General features: G+C 46.7%; 1 protein-coding gene across 1 annotated transcript; it reads left to right on the top strand.

The window, feature by feature from the left end:
• Positions 1 to 8,389: 8,389 nt before the first annotated feature.
• FDXR (ferredoxin reductase) lies at positions 8,390 to 25,814 on the top strand. The gene is made up of 12 exons (XM_072112397.1): positions 8,390 to 8,547; positions 12,743 to 12,840; positions 13,710 to 13,805; positions 16,251 to 16,373; positions 18,148 to 18,261; positions 19,517 to 19,618; positions 19,851 to 19,958; positions 22,277 to 22,361; positions 23,534 to 23,730; positions 23,802 to 23,973; positions 25,291 to 25,464; positions 25,598 to 25,814. Exons 1-12 carry the CDS (start codon positions 8,466 to 8,468, stop codon positions 25,726 to 25,728), a joined length of 1,482 nt encoding a protein of 493 aa, XP_071968498.1. The 5' UTR covers positions 8,390 to 8,465; the 3' UTR covers positions 25,729 to 25,814.
• Positions 25,815 to 26,417: the final 603 nt, after the last annotated feature.

Genomic DNA, 26,417 nt, shown 5'->3' on the forward strand with positions numbered 1-26,417 from the left:
TCAGTGCACGGAGTAAGGTTAAAAGATTTATGATGCTTAAAATCCTGAAAGTCAAAGAAGATTAAAGTATTGTATAGTGGCTTCTGATCGCCCCCTGGTTTATGGGCCCAGTCACAACTGCTACCTCTATAGCTACACCGCTGGATAACCACTTTGGCTGCTCCTGGAAAGCTATATATAACCCCGGACCCAGCCATATTTAGAAGCAAAGTGGAGCTTATCTGTCATAGTTCACACACTGTGCTATGGCTTTCATTCTGACCCGTTCCACATCTAGTGAAGGCTTTGGTCTAGTATTTATCTAAGTAACTTATCTTCTATTCCAATTACTCACTGGCAGCAGCTATGAAGAATTGTGCAGTTTTTCTCAGGGACACTTCTTTGTGCCGCATCAATGTTTTAAGTGTATTTTGACTGAAGTCTTTAATTAAGGTCAAAGTAATTTCCAGTTTATGTAAAATAATAGATGCCCCCATGATTGAGAGAGAACCAAACCCAATCAATCTGCAGGCAAAAATAAGTGTGGGACAGAGAAGGGGGAAATCATTGACCTCTAAATGTGACCCCAATGTTACTGCAGATTATTTGAAAAGATGGAAACATTTGTCAAATGTTCTGTGTAAAATATCCTTGGTTCTATAAATAGCTTAATGAAAGAGAAGATCCTAGAAGCAAGGTTTCAGGGCTCTTAGCTTCAAGATGCCATCCGAAACACAACCGCCACCCGAAACACCACCACCATCAGAAACATGACCGCCATCCCAAACATGACCTCCATCCGAAATACCACCGCCATCTGAAACATGACCTCCATCTGAAACATGACCGTCATCCGAAACACGACCGCCATCCGAAACACGACCGTTATCCGAAACACGACCTCCATCCGAAACATGACCGCTATCTGAAACACAACGGCCATCAGAAACACGGCCGCCACCAGAAACACAACCGCCATCCAAAACATGACCGCCTTCCGAAACACAACCGCCATCTGAAACATGACCGCTATCTGAAAGATGACCGCCATCTGAAACATGACCGCTATCCGAAACACAGCCACCATCTGAAACTTGACCGCCATCCGAAAGATGACCGCCATCCGAAAGATGACCTCCATCCGAAACATGACTGCTATCTGAAACACAACCGCCATCCGAAACATGACCGCCTTCCGAAACACGACCGCCATCCGAAACACGACCCCCATCCGAAAGATGACCGCCATCTGAAAAATGACCGCCATCCGAAACATGACTGCTATCTGAAACACAACCGCCATCCGAAACATGTCTGCCTTCCGAAACACGACCGCCATCCGAAACACGACCCCCATCCGAAAGATGACCGTCATCTGAAAGATGACCGCCATCTGAAAAATGACCGCCATCCGAAACATGACTGCCATCCGAAAGATGACCGCCATCCCAAACATGACCTCCATCCAAAACACAATCGCCATCCGAAACAACACCGCCATCCGAAACTTGACCACCATCCGAAACACCACCGCCATCCGAAATATGACCACCATCCGAAACACCACCGCCATCCGAAACTTGACCGCCATCCAAAACACGGCCACCATCCGAAACATGACCGCTATCTGAAACACCACCGCCATCCGAAACATGACCACTATCTGAAACACCACCACCATCCTAAACATGACCGCCATCCAAATGAATGGAAGGTGGTCATGTAGCATCAAATAATGTCTCAGAAATCAATTTCCAGTATCTCTTTAAAGAGAGACACAGAGATTCTCCATAGATTCCTCTGGGGGTTCATAAGGATTGGATCCAGCACCTTCAGCTCTGTGGGTGCTATATAAATAAAGGAATAAGGAATTATTATTAGAGATGAGCGAACATACTCGTCCGAGCTTGATGCTCGTTCGAGCATTAGCGTACTCGAAACTGCTCGTTGCTCGGACGAATACTTTGCCCGCTCGAGAAAATGGCATCTCCCGCCGTTTTGCTTTTTGGCGGCCAGAAACAGAGCCAATCACAAGCCAGGAGACTCTGCACTCCACCCAGCATGACGTGGTACCCTTACACGTCGATAGCAGTGGTTGGCTGGCCAGATCAGGTGACCCTGGGATAGACTAGCCGCTGGCCGCGCTGCTCGGATCATTCTGTGTCTGGATGCCGCTAGGGAGAGAGCTGCTGCTGGTCAGGGAAAGCGTTAGGGTGTTCTATTAGCTTACTGTTAGGCAGGAGTGATTCTACAAGAACCCAACAGCCCTTCTTAGGGCTACAATAACGTTATACATTTTTTTTTTTTATTTGCAGCTAGTACCATATTGTGAGGAATTAGCAGGGGGACTTGCTACCGTTGTGTTTAGCTCTTAGTGACACACATATCCACCTCAAACACCAAAGTGGGAAAATTTATTAGGGGTTTGATTTCAATTAGGCACAGTCTGCCAGTTTCTTTTTATTTTACGTTTATTTTTTGATAACTCAGCGTCATCTCATCTTGCATAGTAGTGTGCTTTCATAGTTGGCTAGAAAATAGCCATAGGAGAATCCAAACGGCTTACTTAGGCCTACAATAGCGTTATATATATTTTATTTCTGGTTGATCTGCTGGTGGCTGTACTTGCTGCAGTGCATCTACTACCATATTGTGAGGAATTTGCAGTGAGACTTGCGACCGCTGTGTTTTGCGCTTAGTGACGCACATATCCATTGCAAAGACCGAAGTGGGAAAATTTATTAGGGGTTGGATTTAAATTAGGCACAGTCTGCCATTTACTTTTTATTTTACGTTTATTTTTTCATAACTCAGCGTCATCTCATCTGGCATAGCAGTGTGCTTTCATACTTGGCTAGAAAATAGCCATAGCAATAGGATAGCATCGTTTGGTTTTAAAAACTAAAAAACACAAAAAAAAAACAAAAAAAAACCACAAAAAAAAAGTTAAAAAAAAATTTAAGCTATATATCACTGACGGCACATTGGGTTAACTTGGTGGAGGCTGGGACCGAGTCTGACCCTGCGGCTGGTCATATACTGCCGACGCCGAGGATTGTGGGGCCTACCTCGGTCCAGGTCTTTCAGGCCTACTATGCCTCCTCCTCCTCCCACCCCTCCTCCACCTCCTCCTCTGAACTACCATCCGTGGGCATGGCGCCATCAGTCGCTAGCTCTAGGCACAGCAGCAGTGCCGTCGCTAAGCGACAGCAGGCGGTGCTCAAACTGCTGAGCCTAGGCGATAAAAGGCACACCGCCCAAGAACTATTACAGGGCATCACGGCGCAGACTGATCTGTGGCTGGCACCGCTGAACCTGAAGCCAGGCATGGTTGTGTGTGACAACGGCCGTAACCTGGTGGCGGCTCTGCAACTCGGCAGACTGACACATGTGCCATGCCTGGCCCATGTGTTAAATCTGATAGTTCAGCGTTTCCTCAAGACATACCCCAATCTGTCTGATTTGCTCACGAAGGTGCGCCGCATCTGTGCGCATTTCAGGAAGTCCAGCACAGATGCTGCCACTCTCAGGGCAGCGCAGCGCCGCCTCCAACTGCCCGCTCACCGACTGTTGTGCGACGTGCCCACGAGGTGGAATTCAACATTAACCATGTTATCCAGAGTTTACCAGCAGTGCAGAGCGATTGTAGACTGCCAGATGTCAACTTCCACCAGAACTGGTAGTCAGGTCAGTCAGCTTCCTCAAGTCTACAATGAGGAGTGGACGTGGATGTCTGATATCTGTCAGGTGCTGAGTAACTTTGAGGAGTCAACACAGATGGTCAGTGGCGACGCCGCCATCATCAGCCTCACCATCCCGCTGCTTGGCCTGTTGAAAAACTCTCTGATCAGCATGAAGTCGGAAGCTTTGCGCTCGTCACAAGAGACGGGGGAAGAAGATTCCCTTGTTGATAGCCAAAGCACCCTTAGGTCTGTTTCTCAGCGCATATCGGAGGAGGTGGAGGAGGATGAGGAGGAAGAGGAGGAGAATGTTGGCGAGACAGAAGAGGGGACCATTGTTGAGTCCTTCACTGTTCAGCGTGTATGGGCAGAAGAAGAGGAGTTGGAGGAGTTGGAGGAGGAGGAAATGGGCAGTCAGGCCAGTGAGGGGAGTGAATTCTTGCGCGTTGGGACTCTGGCGCATATGGCAGATTTCATGCTAGGCTGCCTATCCCGTGACCCTCGCGTTCAAAGAATTTATTCCAGCACCGATTACTGGGTATTCACTCTCCTGGACCCACGGTACAAGCAAAATCTTTCCACTCTCATCCCTGGAGAGGAAAGGAGTGTGAGAATGCATGAATACCAGCAGGCCCTGGTGCACAAGCTGAAACAGTATTTCCCTTCTGACAGCGCTAGCGGCAGAGTGCGTAGTTCTGCGGGACAAGTAGCGAGGGAGAGTAGGCGAGCAGGCAGCTTGTCCAGCACTGGCAGGGGTACGCTTTACAAGGCTTTTGCCAGCTTTATGTCACCCCAGCAAGACACTGTCACCTGTCCCCAGTCTCGGCAGAGTAGGGCTGATCTTTACAGAAAGATGGTGAGGGAGTACGTAGCTGACCATACCATCGTCCTAAATGATCACACAGCTCCCTACAACTACTGGGTTTCAAAGCTGGACATGTGGCACGAACTGGCGCTGTACGCCTTGGAGGTTCTTGCCTGCCCTGCCGCTAGCGTGTTGTCCGAGCAGGTTTTCAGTGCAGCTGGTGGAATCATCACCGATAAGCGTACACGCCTGTCGACTGACAGCGCTGACAGGCTGACGCTTATTAAGATGAATAAAGCCTGGATTTCTCATAATTTCCAATCTCCACCAGGTGAAGGAAGCTCAACCTGAATAATTTATGCACTCCTCCTCCTCATTTTCCTCCTTCTCCTCCTCTTTGTACACTAAAGCAGAGGAAACTGGCTATTTTTTGACAGGGCCCACTGGCTCTAGCTATAGTACTCTATGCATTTAATTTTTCTGGAGGGCCACCTACCTGTTCCTCTGGTTTGAAAACTTTTTGGACTGCCACATACAGGCACTCAATCTATTTCATTTTTCTGGAGGGCCACCTACCTGCTCCTCTGGTTTGAAAACTTTTTTGGACTGCCACATACAGGCACTATCCAAATTAAATTGTCTCCATAGCAGCCTCCACACGTTGTCTCCATTGCTACCTCCAAAAGTCGTCCATATAGCTGCCTCCATACATCGTCCCCTTATCAAACGAGGTGTGTCAGGCAGAAATTTGGGTTGTTTTCATGGATTCCACATCAAAGTTGTTAACTTTGTCACCACCCTGCTGTGTTATCCACAAAATATACTGGCAAACTTTTATGATTAACCGATATTATTTCAGCGCTTCTTGCGCATCTGTTTACATTCCCCTCACCCGCCATATACCAAACTTATAAGAACGCTACTACACTTAACTTGGTGGAGGCTGGGACCGAGTCTGACCCTGGGGCTGGTCATATACTGCCGACGCCGAGGATTGCGGGGCCTACCTCGGTCCAGGTCTCAAAGGCCTACTATACCTCCTCCTCCTCCCACCCCTCCTCCACCTCCTCCTCCTCCGAATTACCATCCGTGGGCATGGTGCCATTAGTCGGTAGCTCTAGGCACAGCAGCAGTGCCGTCGCTGAGCGACAGCAGGCGGTGCTCAAGCTGCTGAGCCTAGGCGATAAAAGGCACACCTCCCAAGAGCTATTACAGGGCATTCCACATCAAACTTGTTATCTTTGTCGCCACCCTGCTGTGTAATCCACAAAATATACTGCCAAACTTTTACCATTTAGGGATATTATTTCAGTGCTTCTTGCGCAGATGTTTACATTCCCCTCACCCGCCATATCCCAAACTTATAAGAACGCTACTACACTTGATCTTATACAAAAGGTTCTTAGAAGTGCTGTTTGGGGAGTAGCCTAGAGACAGGGGCTTGGATTGGCGAAAGCTCGCCTGGCAGCAGAGCGCCAGCTCCATGCCAAGATCCAACTAACATAGTTTTAACTGCAGCACCTTTAATCTACTACTAGTTCACTGCCTCCATACATGGTCCCCTTATCAAACGAGCTGTGTCAGGCAGAATTTTCAGGTGTTTCACCACATACATAGTGGAACTCGGCGCGTCTGTCGCCGCCATGCTGGAGACCTGCAGTTGCAATCATAGAAGCGCAATATGGATGCCCCATACTGTCGCTCTTAATCATGGAAGTCCTCTCCATGGCTGCCTCCAAATGTCGTCCCCTTATCAAACGAGCTGTGTCAGGCTCATTTTTCGGGTGTTTCACCAGATACGTTATGGAACTTGGTCACTATGTCGCCACCATGCTGTGTTATCGACTAAATATACCGTCAACCTTTTGTTCACAGAGGAAATAATTTCAGCGCTTCTTGCTCACCTCCTTTGGTTCCTCTCTGCCACCCATTGGTTTGAAGCCTGAGTCCATTTAGGGTATGTCGCCATGACACTCTCTAGCCTGCTGCCGCTGCCTCTGCATGCCGTCCCCTATAGTGTCAGGGTCAATTATTGGATGTTTTAGATGCTATCTAGCTTCATTCTGTCACTCTGTCATGGCCATGCTGTTGCCCATAATTTTGGCATAATGGTGCGATTAAGCAGCCTCAGAGGCATCCATGCATGCTGCCCCTGCTGTTTCCTGTCCATTTCCGTGGTGTTTCCATCCTTTTCTGAGGTTCCCAGGTGTTTGGCCAAGCTTCCCTGTGCAGAGCCTTGGTCCCCTTGAAAAATGCTCGAGTCTCCCATTGACTTCAATGGGGCTCGTTATTCGAGACGAGCACTCGAGCATCGGGAAAAGTTCGTCTCGAATAACGAGTACCCGAGCATTTTAGTGCTTGCTCATCTCTAATTATTATTATTATTATTATCCTGGCTTCTGTGGCTCTTCCTGTAGAATGAAAGGAGCTAATTTGCAATCCCAAGCACTATGTATGGTCAGGGGTGGTGATGTTTATGGAAATAAGCAGCCATGGACAACCCCTTTAAGGCTCTAAACTGGCTCTAAACCCCCACTAAAAGGCATGATGTCTGTTATAATGTCACATTGTGATGGGCAATGTCCTCATCCTGGTGGCTGTAGTATGTTACAGTCAACAGGAGAGATTTATCATCAAGTTTTCTGAGGCAAAACTTTTCTAGTTGCCCATGGAAACCAATCAGAGCTCAGCTTTCATTTTATAAGCAGCTGTAGGAAAATGAAAGCTGAGCTCTGATAGGTTGCCATGGGCAACTAGAACAATTCTGCAGGTTATTTTTCTTATTTTCCTCCAGATAATGAAATCTTCATCTTCATTTGGAAAAATTTCATTTATTCATGATTGACAGCGAGATGTGCACTGACTGTTCTAATATCCCTCATTAATTTTTCATGCGCACTTTGTGCTTTAAAAACTCCTTTGGCGCAATATCGAATTATATTCTCATGCATTGAAATGAAAGTATCTATTACTCGGAGTAAAGTCTCTCACCAATTTGAAGCAGAGAGGTTCCCCCCTGTATAATACTATGAATTTCAGAACCTTGTGCTTATACTATGACCCAAAAATCGCTGTGGGGAGTATTTTTGATGTACAACCAGTGGAGTAACTAGAAGCTGCTGGGCCCCAGTGCAAAGTCTGTGCCGGGCCCCCGACTATAATGTATGGTGTATAGTAATATTCTTCTCATATGGGATAGTGACACCTTATGGGCCCCCTAAACCTCTTGGGCCCTGGTGCGACCGCACCCTCTGCACCCCCTCAAGTTACGCCCCTGTGTACAACCTCAATGAGCATTTAGATCCCATCTAAAATCCGATTCTAAGACAAAGAGATTCAAACCAAAATAAAAACCCCAAACACAGTTGATTGAATAATAAATCTTTATTTATAACCCACCATAGAGGTCACAAGGTGTCGGGGCCACCGCCAGACTCAATTATTGGCCGCACCGACATGTTCTGTCTGATATCACATGCAAATCATCCGGAAAATATCCCATTTCCCGGCAGCATCCACATGCATGAGTTTACACCCCTTTGTCCTGTTTTGTATAAGCCACGCCCACTTGCCAACCCTAGTAAATTTGTGACAGTTGCATTATGGTTGAAGCAGGTAGTCGTGGATGGAAGGGGTTAAGTACAATTTGTCACACAGAAAACAATCACTCATAAAGCTCCGTACACTGAATAATAACTAGGTTATGGATTATGGAGAAAAAAGGGCCTCGGCGATTCGGTGATAAGGGGTTAATAGGTGTGATATTAGACGGGTGTAATACCGCCGCACTGGCACTAGAGGGCGCGGCCGCGGGAATCAATGTCCAAGGCCGGCGCGGCTGACGCATGCGCTGAGAGGAGTGATAAGGGCCGTCTCCGTGGTAACAGAACGCCTTCCTGTCAGAGTTCATGTATGCCGGGGGCGGGGAGTGGGCGGGGAGTAGTGGGGGCGTGGCCTGTGTCTCAGTACAGTGCCGGGCGCAGTGTGGCCTGGTATTCGCCATGGCTGCTCGGTGTGGTGGGATGTGGCGGCTCCCCCGGTGCCCGCTGCTTGTCAGGACTGTGCCCGCTGCTAGGAGGACGGGTGAGTGGCTGTGCGAGGGATGTGGGGGCGGGAATAGCATGACAGCAGGAACTACAAGTCCCAGCATGCCTTGCAGCTGCTGCTGATGGATATACAGTGCTATACCCGGGTATATGAGACCAGTGCGATGCTCTGCAGTACTAGCCCCGATATATGAGACCAATGCAATGCTCTGCAGTACTATCCCCCAATATATGAGACTAGTGCGATGCTCTGCAGTACTCTCCCCTGATATGAGACTAGTGCGATGCTCTGCAGTACTAGCCCCCGAAATATGAGACCAGTGCGATGCTCTGCGGTACTAGAACCCTGATATGAGACCAGTGCGATGCTCTGCAGTACTAGCCCCTAATATATAAGACCAGTGCGATGCTCTGCAGTACTAGCCCCGATATATGAGACCAGTGTGATGCTCTGCAGTACCAGCCCCCAATATATGAGACCAGTGTGATGCTCTGCAGTACTAGCCCCTGATATATGAGACCAGTGCGATGCTTTGCGGTACTAGAACCCTGATATGAGACCAGTGTGATGCTCTGCAGTACTAGCCCCTAATATATAAGACCAGTGCGATGCTCTGCAGTACTAGCCCCCAATATATGAGACTAGTGCGATGCTCTGCAGTACTAGCCCCCAATGTATGAGACCAGTGCGATGCTCTGCAGTACTAGAACCCTGAGATAAGAGACCAGTGCGATGCTCTGCAGTACTAGCCCCTGATATAAGAGACCAGTGCGATGCTCTGCGGTACTAGAACCCTGATATAAGAGATCAGTGCGATGCTCTGCGGTACTAGAACCCTGATATAAGAGATCAGTGCGATGCTCTGCGGTACTAGAACCCTGATATAAGAGATCAGTGCGATGCTCTGCGGTACTAGCCCCCAATATATGAGACCAGTGCGATGCCCTGCAGTACTAGCCCCCAATATATGAGACTAGTGCGATGCTCTGCAGTACTAGCCCCTGATATATGTGACTAGTGCGATGCTCTGCAGTACTAACCCCTGATATATGAGACCAGTGCGATGCTCTGTGGTACTAGAACCCTGATATAAGAGATCAGTGCGATGCTCTGCGGTACTAGCCCCCAATATATGAGACCAGTGCGATGCTCTGCGGTACTAGCCCCCAATATATGAGACCAGTGCGATGCTCTGCGGTTCTAGCCCCCAATATATGAGACCAGTGCAATGCTCTGCAGTACTAGCCCCTGATATAAGAGACCAGTGCGATGCTCTGCGGTACTAGAACCCTGATATAAGAGATCAGTGCGATGCTCTGCGGTACTAGCCCCGAATATATGAGACCAGTGCGATGCTCTGTGGTACTAGCCCCCAATATATGAGACCAGTGCGATGCTCCGCAGTACTAGCCCCCAATATATGAGACTAGGGCGATGCTCTGCAGTTCTAGCCCCTGATATATGAGACCAGTGCGATGCCCTGCAGTACTAGTCCCCAGTATATAAGACCAGTGCGATGCTCTGCGGTAAGAGTTCTAGTGCAATGCTCTTCAGTACTAGCCCAGATATAAGAGACCAGTGCGAAGCTCTGCAGTACTTGCCCAGATATATGATGACGTGCGAGGCAAAGGAAAGAGTAGCACCCCAAAATATATCACTGACACCCATAGTAGCACCCAGATGCTCTGCAGTACTAGCCCCGATATATGATACCAATGCAATGCTCTGCAGTACTATCCCCCAATATGAGACTAGTGCGATGCTCTGCAGTACTCTCCCCTGATATGAGACTAGTGCGATGCTCTGCAGTACTAGCCCCCGAAATATGAGACCAGTGCGATGCTCTGCGGTACTAGAACCCTGATATGAGACCAGTGCGATGCTCTGCAGTACTAGCCCCGATATAAGAGACCAGTGTGATGCTCTGCAGTACCAGCCCCCGATATATGAGACCAGTGTGATGCTCTGCAGTACTAGCCCCTGATATATGAGACCAGTGCGATGCTTTGCGGTACTAGAACCCTGATATTAGACCAGTGCGATGCTCTGCAGTACTAGCCCCTAATATATAAGACCAGTGCAATGCTCTGCAGTACTAGCCCCGGATATAAGAGACCAGTGCGATGCTCTGCGGTACTAGAACCCTGATATAAGAGATCAGTGCGATGCTCTGCAGTACTAGCCCCCAATGTATGAGACCAGTGCGATGCTCTGCAGTACTAGAACCCTGAGATAAGAGACCAGTGCGATGCTCTGCAGTACTAGCCCCTGATATAAGAGACCAGTGCGATGCTCTGCGGTACTAGAACCCTGATATAAGAGATCAGTGCGATGCTCTGCGGTACTAGCCCCGAATATATGAGACCAGTGCGATGCTCTGCGGTACTAGCCCCCAATATATGAGACCAGTGCGATGCCCTGCAGTACTAGCCCCCAATATATGAGACTAGTGCGATGCTCTGCAGTACTAGCCCCTGATATATGAGACCAGTGCGATGCTCTGTGGTACTAGAACCCTGATATAAGAGATCAGTGCGATGCTCTGCGGTACTAGCCCCCAATATATGAGACCAGTGTGATGCTCTGCGGTTCTAGCCCCCAATATATGAGACCAGTGCGATGCTCTGCGGTACTAGAACCCTGATATAAGAGATCAGTGCGATGCTCTACGGTACTAGAACCCTGATATAAAAGATCAGTGCAATGCTCTGCGGTACTAGCCCCCAATATATGAGACCAGTGCGATGCTCTGCGGTTCTAGCCCCCAATATATGAGACCAGTGCGATGCTCTGCGGTACTAGCCCCCAATATATGAGACTAGTGCGATGCTCCGCAGTACTAGCCCCCAATATATGAGACTAGGGCGATGCTCTGCAGTACTAGCCCCTGATATATGAGACCAGTGCGATGCCCTGCAGTACTAGTCCCCAGTATATGAGACCAGTGCGATGCTCTGCGGTACTAGAACCCTGATATAAGAGATCAGTGCGATGCTCTGCGGTACTAGCCCCGAATATATGAGACCAGTGTGATGCTCTGCGGTACTAGCCCCCAATATATGAGACCAGTGCGATGCCCTGCAGTACTAGCCCCCAATATATGAGACTAGTGCGATGCTCTGCAGTACTAGCCCCTGATATATGAGACCAGTGCGATGCTCTGTGGTACTAGAACCCTGATATAAGAGATCAGTGCGATGCTCTGCGGTACTAGCCCCCAATATATGAGACCAGTGTGATGCTCTGCGGTTCTAGCCCCCAATATATGAGACCAGTGCGATGCTCTGCGGTACTAGAACCCTGATATAAGAGATCAGTGCGATGCTCTACGGTACTAGAACCCTGATATAAAAGATCAGTGCAATGCTCTGCGGTACTAGCCCCCAATATATGAGACCAGTACGATGCTCTGCGGTTCTAGCCCCCAATATATGAGACCAGTGCGATGCTCTGCGGTTCTAGCCCCCAATATATGAGACCAGTGCGATGCTCTGCGGTACTAGCCCCCAATATATGAGACTAGTGCGATGCTCCGCAGTACTAGCCCCCAATATATGAGACTAGTGCGATGCTCCACAGTACTAGCCCCCAATATATGAGACTAGGGCGATGCTCTGCAGTACTAGCCCCTGATATATGAGACCAGTGCGATGCCCTGCAGTACTAGTCCCCAGTATATAAGACCAGTGCGATGCTCTGCAGTAAGAGTTCTAGTGCAATGCTCTTCAGTACTAGCCCAGATATAAGAGACCAGTGCGAAGCTCTGCAGTACTTGCCCAGATATATGATGACGTGCGAGGCAAAGGAAAGAGTAGCACCCCAAAATATATCACTGACACCCATAGTAGCACCCAGATATTTGCCACTAACGCACCCCAATACATACATCTGCCATTCTCTGCACTAGTAGCACCCCAACTTATTGAGTACAATGCACTACACCGGTATATTCCTGAAAGAGATGCATTATACTAGGTGCACCCCCCAATAATGGTCACGCAGCACCCTGACACATATCAGAGCCTTGCACTGCGATAAGAGCACCCTGTACTGTGTACCTTGTACCATGTATTGCACTGGTAGCACCCTGATATATGCCAGGGTTGCTGTGATCTGCAGTGACAGCACAACCAGATTTCTCAGTGACAGATTTTGGGATGGGTGTTTCTGGGATGGGGTGCACATTCAGATGTTCTATGATTTATAACGCCTCTTATCTTCTTATTTTAAGGATCAGAACGAAGACTTTCCTCTAAGCCCCAGACTCCTCAGATCTGTATAGTTGGTAGTGGCCCAGCTGGATTTTACACAGCTCAGCATCTACTAAAGGTAAAAAAAAAAATTCTATGTGAGACACCCGAAAAAACTGCGATCTGTAATGCAGCAGGTGTAGACCAGCCTTGTCACAAAAACTGATTTGACTTTGGGATACACCTGGGTTATGGTCTATATGGCTCCCTGGTATTGACCCTTTAACCCCTGTACTGCATAATATTACTAATTATAATATTACTGTGGTCTCTCCAGGGTCCTAGCGTGCACCTTCTTTCTAAATAGTTGAAATGTTCCTGTTTCTGGTGGCCCCTTCCACCCTGGAGAGGTGCCTGAGCATTATGGTCCTTTGTTAGTGTCCTGTGCTGGTGCTTTTTGACTTTCCTGTTCCTGACCCCGGATTGCATACAACTCAGTCTCTGATGACCCTTCTTCCTGTACCCACTGATGTTTTTCGTTATCTTGACTTTCCTGGGGCTTCTCTGTGAGTTGGACACTTGTTGATCCTTACCTGGCAAATGCCCGGGGTTAAAGGGTGACAACATTTCAAATTACTTAGATATCTCCCAACTGGTTTGATGGCACAGGATCCTCAACTGGAGACATGGCCAATCAGGCAGAGGACAGATATTTGGTAGACAAACAAACTCAAAATATTTTATTTGGACAGTGAGAACCAGGAATCCTATTGCTCAAGCACCTTCCCAATATAAATTCTGGAACCTGCACCTGCCATCAACCTAAAAGTGTTTTATAAAGATTTTTAACAAATTGTTGTATCTTGTTATATACTGGATCGGGTGCTGGGATTCAGACCAGTAATAGGTGCTCAAAAGTTTTGGGTAACCCCCTTTAAATAAGATGTGCAGTCACTTTTCTGGTCTTCACGTTTTATCTGACGGAATGAAACTTTCTTATGTTCGCAGCACCACACACAGGCGGTAGTGGACATTTACGAGAAGCTGCCTGTACCCTTTGGCTTGGTCCGGTTTGGTGTTGCACCGGATCATCCAGAAGTAAAGGTAAGTGTTTATAAGACGAACCAAAAAGCCTCTAATGATGGGGAGAGGCAGGAACTTTTCTTCTGCTTACTGTCATCTCTATTCCTGCACAGCATCCAGTAATGCAAGAGGAGATGCAGGAACTTTTCTTTCTCTTGCAGTCAGCTCTACCCCCTGCACAGCCTCTAGTAATACCATAGGACAGTGGTGGCGAACCTATGGCACAGGTGCCAGAGGCGGCACTCGGAGCCCTTTCTGTGGGCACCCGAGCCATCGCCCCAGAACAACAAACAGGATCTTCCTGCAGTTTCAAGCAACTTAAAAAATGCTGCTTTCAGTCATATATAAAAGTGATCCTTACTTTGTTACTTAGGACTGTAGAAAGAGGGAGAATGAGTAGACAGGGCCGAAATATCTTTGGAGGACCTCCTGCTGGCCCCACGATTCTCTGTGTACAGAGGGACACTGCAAAGAAGCTAAAAAGATGCAAATTTTCCATCTTGTCCTCTTGAAGCCAATATGATTGAAAGTTGTTGAAGAACAGGGAGCAATAAGTTACTGCTTTTGGTTGGCACCTCGCGATAAATAAGGGGAGTTTTGGGTTGCAGTTTGGGCACTCGGCCACTAAAAGGTTCGCCATCACTGGCCTAGGAGATGCAGGAACTTACTGTCCTCTCTACCATTGTCCAGCAGCATCTAATGATGCCAGGGGAGATACAGGAACATTTTCTCCTTATATTGATCTCTCTACCCCCACACAGTGCCATCAGAGTTTTAGGAACTGTTACTCTCACCTGTACCAAAGCAGAGCTTCTATTGATGCCAGGGGAGATACAGGAGCGTTTCTCCTGTTACTGTCATCACTACCCTTGCCCGGCCTGTTGCATCTGAAAGATGAAGAAACTTGCTTCATGCAGTCAACCTCCTTATCGATCACGGGTGTTATTTTCGGGTTGCTATGGCTAGTCTGACTATTTTTGTGCCCATATCTGGATAGTATTCAAGTTTGTAAAGGTAGATGCATAGGTAAGGTGCATGTCAATCATTGCTCGAAACATCTTTACTTGTAATATGATACATAAAATCTTCGGCATGGCTTAGTATAGTGCATCACCTTGAGCTGTCCAGAGATCTGATCTGATTCCCCTGGGATATGCTCGCACCGGCTGGAGGGTTTGCGGCTGATATGAAAGGCTGAACGCGTGAGATAACAAGAAGAGGAGCCCTTGAATGGTCTGTGGAGACGGTGGCCTTGCAGATAACAGACAGCAAGGACTCGAGTGTGGAGTGTGGAGCTGAGGTGTCTCGTAATGGCACATAGTCCACCCGTGAGGGGGATATTGTCTGAAGGTTGAGCAAATTTCAATGTTAAACATACAACAAGTAGACGAAAAGTTTTCCGATGCGCCAGATTGTCTGTCGTTTTTTTTTTTTTTTTTTTTTTTTTTTTTTTTTTTTACTGTCACCACTTCACTTCGTGCTACAGTCGGCTCCAGTGTATTGCTGCCTATGGCCATGAGGCTCAGGAAAGATGGCTGCCCCCATGAACAAGGACATGAATATAGAATGGAAAAAAATTTTAAGTAAAAAAAAAAATAAAGACAAAGTAGAAAAAAGTGATAAATTGTAAAAAGTAATCTACATCATAACCAACATCGCCTACCAAAAAATCGGTCTCTGCATGGAGACCTAGATGCTGAGACTTGCTGAGATATGAGAGTGAAAAGCAGATAAGGATGGAAGGAGGGAGGGCAATAAGAGCCAAAGTAAGTGGAGAAGGAATCACTTTCCTATGATGAGATAAATTACACAGTTTTTTTTGTGCTGTTTATTTTACAAAAGCATGTTGAAAGATTTCCTACTAGAGATGACCTTCCCGTTCGGGCCATATTGTCGGCCAACCAGACGATGATGATTGGCCAGGGCTGTTCGGCTGCCGAACCGGCAATACATCCAGGTCACACAGGGCAAATCTGAATGGGAACGTCCTGTCCGCTCATCTCTATGGCCTACCATTTAATTATTTTATGCACCCATCCCGACTGAAAACATTATAAATTATTATATGTGCGGCAAAATATTGCTATTACAAATAAATAACTTGTCCCACCTAAAAAAACAACAAGTCTTCCTACATCTACAGTGAGATGTAGCTTGATTTCAGGATACCCCGATCCTTTTTCCTCGTAGGCTTCCTCTCTCCAGAGAACAGTTGCACACTCAGGCCACAGTGAACGTTGCTGAGTGTTAAAAACTCCTCAAAAAACAAAACGCATCCTATAAAATTTCACCAAAACTCATGCGTTTTTCCCAATGGGTTCCAAGGCGCGACATAATGCGGCAGAAACGCCACTTGTGAATGCGTCCTTATTTCATATTGTGAAGAAGAGATATCAGATTGTATGATTTTTGTGGTGAAGGCTATCAGTTTTACTGAATGTGTGCTTTTTTTTTATCTCAATACAGAATGTGATTAACACTTTTACACAGACGGCCCGTTCTGAGCGCTGCAACTTCATAGGAAATGTGACCGTCGGGGCAGATGTGACCGTAGAGGAGCTGCAGAGGGCCTATCATGCTGTAGTGCTGGTGAGTGTATGGGTTAATTTGAGGACCTCAATTTTGGCTTGTCCTACCTCCGACGAACACCTGACTATGTAAACATCACTGTGAAAATATATGATCAGAATAACTATATAACTGAGTCTCCTCAGCATCAGCTGAGATACATAGACCAGACTAAAAACACATTGGGGGAGATTTATCATAAGTCAGAGGGGAACTGTTCTAGTTGCCCATGGCAACCAATCAGTGCTCAGCTTTCATTTTCCCACAGCTGTTTGTAAAGTTAAAGCTGAGCTCTGATTGGTTTCCATGGGCAACTAGAACAGTTTTACCTTAGAAACTTGATGATAAATCTCCCCCATTGAGGTAAATCCTTAGGGTGAAGACACACATGGCGTTTTTGGGCCGTTTTTACTAAGTACGTTTTCAGAACGTTAAAAACGCATGCGTTAAAAAACGCATCCGTTTTTTAAAAACGCATGCGTTTTTAACGATCTGAAAACGCACTTAGTAAAAACGGCCCAAAAACGGCCCAAAAACGCCATGTGTGTCTTCACCCTTAGAACTGATTATATAGCCAACTGGTTGGAGCGTCAATCAAGTGGGCTTCCTCACGACTGTCCCGAAACGGGGGTGACAGCTGCTTTTAAACGTAAACCACCAGGCAGATGATCCAATCACCAGTAAACCTACATATTTCTCCTCAGTAACTGCATTTTGATTCGACCTTCTCGTTAACCAATCACAGCTGACCCAGGTGACTCACATTTCAATTGAAATAACACCTGAGTAGAATAATTAAATGGAGAGGAAAAAAAAGAGCGGGAAAAAACACCACAGAATCTCCTCATATAATATGACAACTCATTTTACCTCAAACCTGAGGTAAAATACAAAAACCATGTAAAATTTGAATAAAATAAGCATATGGGGCGGAGACACCATGCGTCCCCTTTCATAACTGTTCCCAGGGGGCCCCCCTAACATTCAAGTGAAGCTTTCTGTGTCCAACTACCTCCCTTTCAGTTTAGATTGGCGTTGTTGTCAATCAAGACAGACAGGGCAGAGCAAGCTTGACCTGCCCGCTCATTGTCTCCAGCACCGTGACTTTTCAAACCGCTAATTTGCATATAACACAAGTTAGTTTTAAGAAGTTTTTGTCTTGTTTTGAGGGGAAAATATCGTTGTGACAGGTTCCATTTAAGTCTGATAGCGGGGGGCCATAGCTGGCAGATGTGTGGCACTGTAGTCAATGTGCCCGCTCAACGCCTCAGGCAAAGCTTCTGTGTTGTGGTATTACTATCAAACATTTGATGGGAGATGATGGATGACAACAAGAATGGAGCTTCCCTTTAAGGATCATCTGTCACCAGCCAGAGCTGTTCGGGGGCCATATGGTTACTTAATTAATGTGTATATTCAGTACATGTGCTATTTTTAGTGTGTGAGATTTTAGCAGGACTGGTCGACTCCGTGATGCAGATGTTAAGGAGAGAATGATGAGGCTGTTGGTTTTCAACATGTCTGATCATTTGTTACTATAGGAAATAGGCTTCAGTCATAGATTCCTGGTATTGGATATAACCAAATTAGCACACTTGCACTCCTGGACTGTAAATCTACAGTAGTAGGTCCAATTAAAGGGGCCTGAGAACAACTTTTGATGTATCCATAGAATATAAGGCATTGGTAGTTGATCAGAAGGGGTCTAGGATATGGATCATTTTGTATATAGCTGTATACCGTCACTATGTATATAAGTTATGATTAAAATGGACCTTTACTTTAAATCCCACAGAGTTATGGAGCGGAAGATAAGCGGGAGCTGGGGATACCTGGAGAACAGCTACAAGGGGTGTATTCAGCCAGGGACTTTGTGGGGTGGTACAATGGCCTCCCAGACAATAGACACGTGAGTAATAGGGTAATGTATTTGTTTCTGCGTGAGGGAGCGGATGGCGCAGAGGCGCGCGCGTGAGGGAGCGGACCCCACAGATATTGAATTGTGCAGCAGTACACACAAGCCTTCTCACCATTGTTGTGCTCCGAGGCATCTTGTGACCCCATGCTACTGGTCAATAGCCTACAGCGCTTAGATATGTATGTGGATGATATATGTTATACCCCTTTAATATGAAGCAGAAGACATTGGTATATTACAGCTGTATCTAGCATCTAGTGCACCATATATAAGAGAGGATATTACATGTCAGCTCTCTATCAACCCAAATGCAGTGGAAAGTCAAGGTCATAGATGATCCAAGGTCACTGGATGGAAAAAAGTGCTCCTTAATTTAATGCTCATATTCAGCATATCAAGCCCAAATTGTGGGGAAACTGGGTGAGATTATGAAAAAATAATGAAGCAGCCAGACACCGCCCTTAATGCTGGGGGCATTTCTCTGACTTAGAGGAAGTGTCTATGGAAAAGTCTGCAGCCATTTTTGTGAAGACCTGATCAGGAAGGGGGAAAAAAGCATAATAAATCATAGCTCTGAAAACTGTAACAGTACAACTATCCCAATATTGTTCTTCCCTATCCACAGTCCTTTCATTAACATGATACACCATCTATGCAAATGTGAGTCCGATCATAAGTTGAGTCTGGAATATTCATGTCTTTCCTGCTCAGCCACGCCTCGGGAATGAGAGAAATGCTGTTTGTGTGACTTGCTGAAGAGAATTCCTTAGGGAGGGGAGAATGAGGGAGCTGATATCTCTTCAGCAAGTCACACACAGCCAGCGTCTCTCTTATTCCTGAGGGAGGGTTGAATGATTTATAAGAAGTGCAGTCTGCTGAAGAGATAGCAGGCCAACCAGGAAGCTGGGGGAGTGACTGGATGAACAGGAATATGCCAAAATGAGCACAAAGGAAAGACGATGATTGGACTCACATGGGCTCATTTGCATAGAAGCTGAGTTAACTGGACTGTGGAACTTTTCAGGCATGGAGAGGAACAATATAGGGATAGTTGCACTGCTGTATAATATAAGTGTTTAAAGATATGTTTAGTTAGTGGGGGTTAGTTTAGCTGACAGGTTCCCTTTAAGAAATGCTTTTCTTTGTATTATAAATGCTAAAATTAGCACTCTCTCCTGCATATAGTAAAGGATGGAAAACCAAAAAATCTGATAGAAGGGAATAAGCAATGTCCTTTACGTTCCAGTTGTTCCCAGACCTGAGCAGCGAGACGGCCGTGATCTTGGGACAAGGAAATGTTGCGCTGGACATTGCGAGAATGCTACTGTCCCCCCTGGAATTGTTAAGGGTAAGTGATTTGTCCAATTCATTTTTTTTTTTTTTTTGTAAATTCCTAAACAGCACCCCCCTAGTCCTCAGGTTATGTGCAGTATTGCAGCCACAGTACTAAGGATATACCATATACTTGATGCTGTTTCTTGAAGGAAGCCGCCATGTGATTCCTACCCTAAAAGCCACTTTAAGGTTGTTGTTTCCTCCATCCTTCTGTCGTCATGGCCTAAATCCTGGATTTTTTACAGAAAACGGATGTCACCGAGCCCTCCCTGGAAGCCTTGTCTCAAAGTCGTGTCAAGAAAGTCTGGCTGATAGGACGGCGAGGACCGCTGCAGGTGGCATTTACAATAAAGGTGCTTGCTTAGTTTTGATATATTTAATGTCATTGTACAGAGCAAATTGTTATTTTCCTGATTGCAGCCCCTGAAGTTATAGGGTTACATCTATAATCCAGGGAAAACCTCTCCAGGTCATACATCTCATTGTGCACATTCATTTTTCTCTTTTAAAATAAACATAGAATTGCTATATTTTCAGAACTGTGAGACGCACCCCAGATGTACTCATCCAAAAAACACACAAGCACAGCGCACACACTGCTTTACACATGCACAGCTCTGCTACAACCGTTCACTCACCTGCAGCTCCTCCGCAACCATTCACTCACGTGCAGTTCCGCCGCGACCACTCACTCTCGCGCAGCTGCGCCGCGACCACTCACTCTCGCGCAGCTGCGCCGCGACCACTCACTCTCGCGCAGCTGCGCCGCGACCACTCACTCTCGCGCAGCTGCGCCGCGACCACTCACTCTCGCGCAGCTGCGCCGCGACCACTCACTCTCGCGCAGCTGCGCCGCAACCATAAACACACACGCGCAGCTGCGCCGCAACCATAAACACACACGCGCAGCTCTTCTTCATACCCAGACAACTTCTTTTGTAGCCCCATCCCCTAGCAGCATGACCGGGTTTAAGGACCTTAGTGTCACATGCTTCTGACATCACTCCAGGTCCTGCAGTGAAAAAGGGAGAGGGCAATGTAGAGGCTCTGATGTCCCAGAGATCAGGTAAAGCGCTTTATCAGCGCCTCACCCGATCTACAAGTCAGTGTTCAGGAGGATCTGGCAGTACTGGATCCTCCTTATCTGCAGGCTGGATTGTCCCAAGGGTCCTAGAGATCAGACCCCCTAAGGTTTAAGATATAAGTTTTAAAAATAAACAACTAAAAGTGTAAATCTCTTTCCCTAGATCACATGTAAAATTAAATAAAACAAAACAAAATCATGTTGGCTATCACCATGTCCCAAAGTAAAGTAATTAGATATGAGTGAACCCAACCATCCGGTCTGCTCATCTCTAAACGCCATTGTGTCGGGTGGTGATGCCCCTTTCCCCCATGATGAGGCGCACTTGCTGGTTACAGAGTCCTGTGATCCCAGCAGCACGGGCAGTGATCAGACTGGTGGTCCCTTCAGCTTCCTCCACTATGTGTGACCACATAAGGTAGTGACATCGCAGAGAGGGGACATACAGGGGTAACATAAGGCGGCAGAGCTGTAGTGGTGACAAACTTGTGGGTGGTGAAATTTTGGGGTGAGAAGGAACAGCTGGGCTTTGAAGAGGACAACTGCACAGAGGTTATGTACTTGAAGTTGCTACAAGTGTCTTGAAGTGATGCTTGATCCTAGACAGCAAATTCCCTGCGTGTATCCTGACCCCCTGCTGCTGTGAGATGAGCTCCAAATGTAAGTGATCTTAAAGGGAATCTGTCAGCAGTTTTGACCAGGCAGACAGTAGCCAGTGTGACCCTTGAGAGAAGTGTTATCATACTTTTGTGTATGTGGTTAGTAGCAGCAGGACTGTTAAAGGAAATCTACCATCAGATCAAGCCAGATAAATCAGGGACACTTACTCAAAGATCCATGGACTGTGATAGTCTCCTTATATTTGTTATCCATGGCCTCCTTCCTTTTAAAATCCACTTTTATAATTATGCTATTGAGCTAGAAGGACTCCTGGAGTGTTATCCCTCCGAGTTGTAGCTTCACAGGCTGTTACACTGTCTCACTCTCCCCCTGCTAGCTCAGCACCACCTCTCCCCCTCTCTGATCTCACACATTGGGCAGGGGGTGGGCACCCCACTCCAGCACAGTGTTTAACCTGTGAACACAGAGGTGCTCTGGTAACGCCCCCAGAGCAATTCAGGCTCATTACCTGATTTTAGAAGGAAGGAGGCCAAGGATAAAAAATATAAGAAGATTACTCATAGATCCAGGCACCGTGACTGTGGTAATGTCCCTGGTTTATCAGGATGGATTTTGATGGTAGATTTTGCTTTAACTATGTATTTATATTACAGGATTGTAGCTTTGGTGAATGTCCTCACACTGCTGTGTTCTGTGCTCTCTGCAGACAGTCTTAGGTATTGTCTCTGGAGAGATTTGTAATGATACCTTTTTATATGTTATTGGTAGCAGCAGGACAGTGAAATATGGGGTTTATATTCCAGGATCGTGGGTTCTGGGGGCCCGTCCTCACACTGCTGTGCTCTGTGCAGGCAGTGTTGGTATTGTCCCGGGAGAGATGTGCTCTTTTCTCATTGCATTGAGCTGTTCTACAGCCCCTCTACTATGCAGCTGTACATTGGTACCTGAGTTTTTGTGTTTTTATAGGAATTACGGGAGATGCTGAACCTTCCCGGGACTCGTCCGGTTAACGACCCTTCCGATTTCCAAGGTCTGGGGGACGTATTAAAAGGTAAAGACGTCCGACAACAATGTTGTTTCCACCTCCGTCTTATGGGGATATTTTGTTTTTGTCATCCGTGTCTTCCAGGACCGAATATTTTTTTTACTTTGCTCTCTGCAGACAGTGTTGGGTATTGTCCCTGGAGAGATGTGTGATCAGGTTTTGTGTATGGTGTTAGGAACAGCAGGATTGTGAAATATGGATTTATATTCCAGGATTGTAGCTTCTCCACCAGCATCGAGGGAGTGTCCTCACACCGCTGTGCTCTTAGCCCTCTGCAGCCAGTGTTAGGTATTGTCCCTGGAGCGATGTGTAATCATACCTCTGTGTATGTTGTTAGGAGCAGCAGGACTGTGAAGTATGGATTCATATTCTAGGATTGACAATTCTCTCAAGTGCACTGGGGGCCTACCTCACACTGTTGTGCGCTTAGCTCTCTGCAGCCAGTGTATGGTATTATCCATGGAGAGATGATCATACCCTTGCGTGTAACGATAGTAGCAGCAAGACTGTTAAAATGCATTTATATTCCAGGATTGCAGCCTCCTAGGACGTTCACTCACACTGCTGTGCTCTTGGCTCTCTGCATGGAACTTCTCTACTATCACTGCTCTGAGTAGGAAGCTTCTGGTTGAATATTACAGCAGACTCTCTGAGCAGTGGGGAGGGGCTGTGGAGCAGTTCCGCACAGCAGTGTGAGGACATGTCCGTAGATTAGAAAAGTCACAATACTGGACTATAAATTCATTTCAGTCCTGCTGCTACTAACAGTATACACCATGATGTAATGACACATTAGAGCTCAGTGCGCAACAGTGTGAGAAGCTACAATCCTGGAATATAAATCCATATTTCACAGTCCTGCTGCTACTAACACCATACACAGAGGCCTGATTACACATCTCTCCAGGGATGATACCAAACACTGGCTTTGTATAGTCATATTTGCTGATGGACTCCATTAACGGGGTGGGAATGGGTCATCGCCTGACGACCTCTATAGTAAACGGAGACCATTGGAAAACCCTGGAAATGGATACGGAATAGGAATATAGAATATAAACCTCTATCCTTCACAACACAGATTAACCACGTTACAATGTGATCCCCTATTGTTTCCACTAGTCATGTGCCCGTCCTAACGACAAATCCCTCAAATCCTATTTTCCCCTTCTCCTCAGACCTCCCTAGACCGAGGAAGCGACTCACAGAATTATTACTAAAGTCGGTGGAGCCCCCGGGGGAGAAGGAGGCCGCACGCAGGGCCCAGTGTCAGCGTGAGTGGGGTCTGCGCTTCCTCCGCAGCCCCGTAGCTGTGATTCCTAGTGATGATGGGAAGCGAGCGGCGGGGGTCCGGCTATCGGTCACTAGACTGGAGGTATGGAGGGGTCTGCAGGGTGTTATACTTGCTGTCTGGCAGGATTTTCGCTCATGTTTGGTGTTTTTCAGGGATCTGGGGACAAGGCGGTCGCCGTCCCTACGGGTGAGACGGAGGATATACCCTGCGGCCTCATCCTCAGCAGTATCGGCTACAGGAGTGTCCCCATCTGTCCAGACGTGCCCTTCCTACCCAAGCAGGGCATCATTCCCAACACTATGGGCAGAGTGCAGGGGGCTCCAGGTCAGTCCTATTATATCATTGCTTTCATTAAAAAAAACTATGGAAAACGATTTTTCCAGCAGTTGTAGGGGTGATCCCAAAATTTAAAGGGGTTGACCACTCTCATGTTTGTGTAAGTTATTTAATTTTCCAATATACTCCCTGAATCAATTCCTCAATGTTTTATAGATGTCTGTCATAGATAGCTGTCAGTCAGTAGGAAGCTGCATCGTGGATAAACCACTCCCTGTTCATGTGATGTCACACAGGTGCACGGCTCCTTATATCCCTGGTCATGTGATGTCACACAGGTGCACGGCTCATTACATCCCTGGTCATGTGATGTCTCACAGGTGCACGGCTCATTACATCCCTGGTCATGTAATGTCACACAGGTGCACGGCTCATTACATCCCTGGTCATGTGATGTCGCACAGGTGCACAGCTCATTACATCCCTGGTAATGTGATGTCACACAGGTGCACGGCTCGTTACATCCCTGGTCATGTGATGTCACACAGGCTCGTTACATCCCTGGTCATGTGATGAGTCACAGGTGCACGTCTTCACATGACCAGAGATATAACAAGCCGTGCACCTGTGTGACATCACATGACCAGAGATATAACAAGCCGTGCACCTGTGTGACATCACATGACCAGAGATATAACAAGCCGTGCACCTGTGTGACATCACATGACCAGGGTTCGGTTTTTATCCATAGGAAGTAAACGATAATGCTTCCTATAGAATGACAGCAAGTGTAGATCTAGAAAACAGTGAGGAATTGACACGGAAAGCATACTGATTTGTCACTCCATCCATTTGGGTGGGACCCGTGTACTCTTGATCAGTGGTAATCCCATTGGTCTGACCCCCATGTTAGTTATGTTATCCCCAACCTGATCTGTGGAGCTCTTGATGGTTCTGAACCTCACCGATCATGAGAATTGGTGTCCTAATCCCTATAATTCATGGATTGGTAGGTCAAGAAGGTGTCCAGTCACTTTCTAGGGGTCGGAGAGCGCTGTGCTCAGCTATTCCACCTTCATTCTAATAGAGAATGAATAAATCTGTAGGACACCTGCCTGACCTGACACTCCATTATCATCATTTAGGGGAATGTGACCTTCAATCTTGTGATCTGTGCAGGTCCCATCGGCCAATCCCCCCCACGATTATTATGTCGTCCCCTATACTGTGGTTAGTCGATAACATCAAATTTTGGGGTCACCCCTTTAAATTGTCTTGGAAATCCTTCCCTTGCAATCAGCAGGGGTCTAATTGGCTGAACCCCACTAATGGGACAACCCCCTTTAACATTGGCGTAATTGGCAGGACTGTACTGCAGCGGCTGGGTGAAGAGAGGTCCCACCGGTGTCATCACCACCACTATGACAGACAGCTTTGACACGGCTCAGGCTTTATTGGAGGACGTAAAGTCGGGGGCGCTGAACTCATCAGATCCGCGAGCCGGAGCCTCGGCAATTAGAGAGCTTCTTCTTCTCAGAGGTAGGGATTTACCTGGTGTTTTCTCCCCGACTTGTCATGTTATGTCTTTCTGATGCGTCTCCCTGACTAATCACATTCTGGATATCCTCTGGTACAAAACCTTTAAGAAAATCTGAATTTATTTCCAACCCAGGAGTCCAAAGCGTCTCATTCTCCGACTGGGAGAAGATCGACGCGGTGGAGACGACACAAGGCGAGAAGGTGGGGAAACCTCGAGAGAAGATCCTGGACACTGAAGAGATGCTGCAGGTGGCCTCGCGATGAGGATTCCCTCCCTCTTATCCACACAAATACCTCAGATGCCTCTTTTATAATGTTGTAAATACATTTTTTAGTCATTAAATACATCAAAAAAATTTATTGTATCCCTAATTTTTTTTCCATCGTGCCTCCAAATGTCATGGTGTTAGAAGAACCAGGAGTACTTATTAGAAGTCTAATCAGTGCAGGACAAATTTAGCGACTTGAACTTTGACCTTTCACTAAACTTTGCATAAATCAATAGTCAAAAGTCAAATAAAAGAAACAATGTAACATATCTTATCAGAGAAAAATAATTCTTTCTCCTCTTAGAAGGATTCTTTTATTCCTCCCCAAGCTGGATCAGCTTTGAGTATCAAATTACATTACAAATTAATTTCTGTAGTCGTAGTCAATGGAGAGGGGAGGGGGAGGAAGCTGAGACACAAAAACTATAGTTTCTATGTCCCCACCAAGTGCTTTGTTCACATCTGTGTATTTCAGGACTTCTTTATGATGTCCTATATGATGCAGCTGAGGGAGGAAGAGGAAGTAGAATCTCCTATTTTCTCAATTTGCTGTCTGTGGGAGACCTTATAGCAGCTAGTCTCCAGCCATCAGCTCTTGGAAAACTAAGATTTAAAGATACAGGGAAAAAATGCTAAAAATGTAAGTCCTAGGGGAGATTTATCATATGATAGTGGCCACGCCCC

The sequence above is a fragment of the Engystomops pustulosus genome, chromosome 6 (assembly GCF_040894005.1).
Source record: "Engystomops pustulosus chromosome 6, aEngPut4.maternal, whole genome shotgun sequence".
NCBI classification, from domain to species: Eukaryota; Metazoa; Chordata; class Amphibia; order Anura; family Leptodactylidae; genus Engystomops; species Engystomops pustulosus.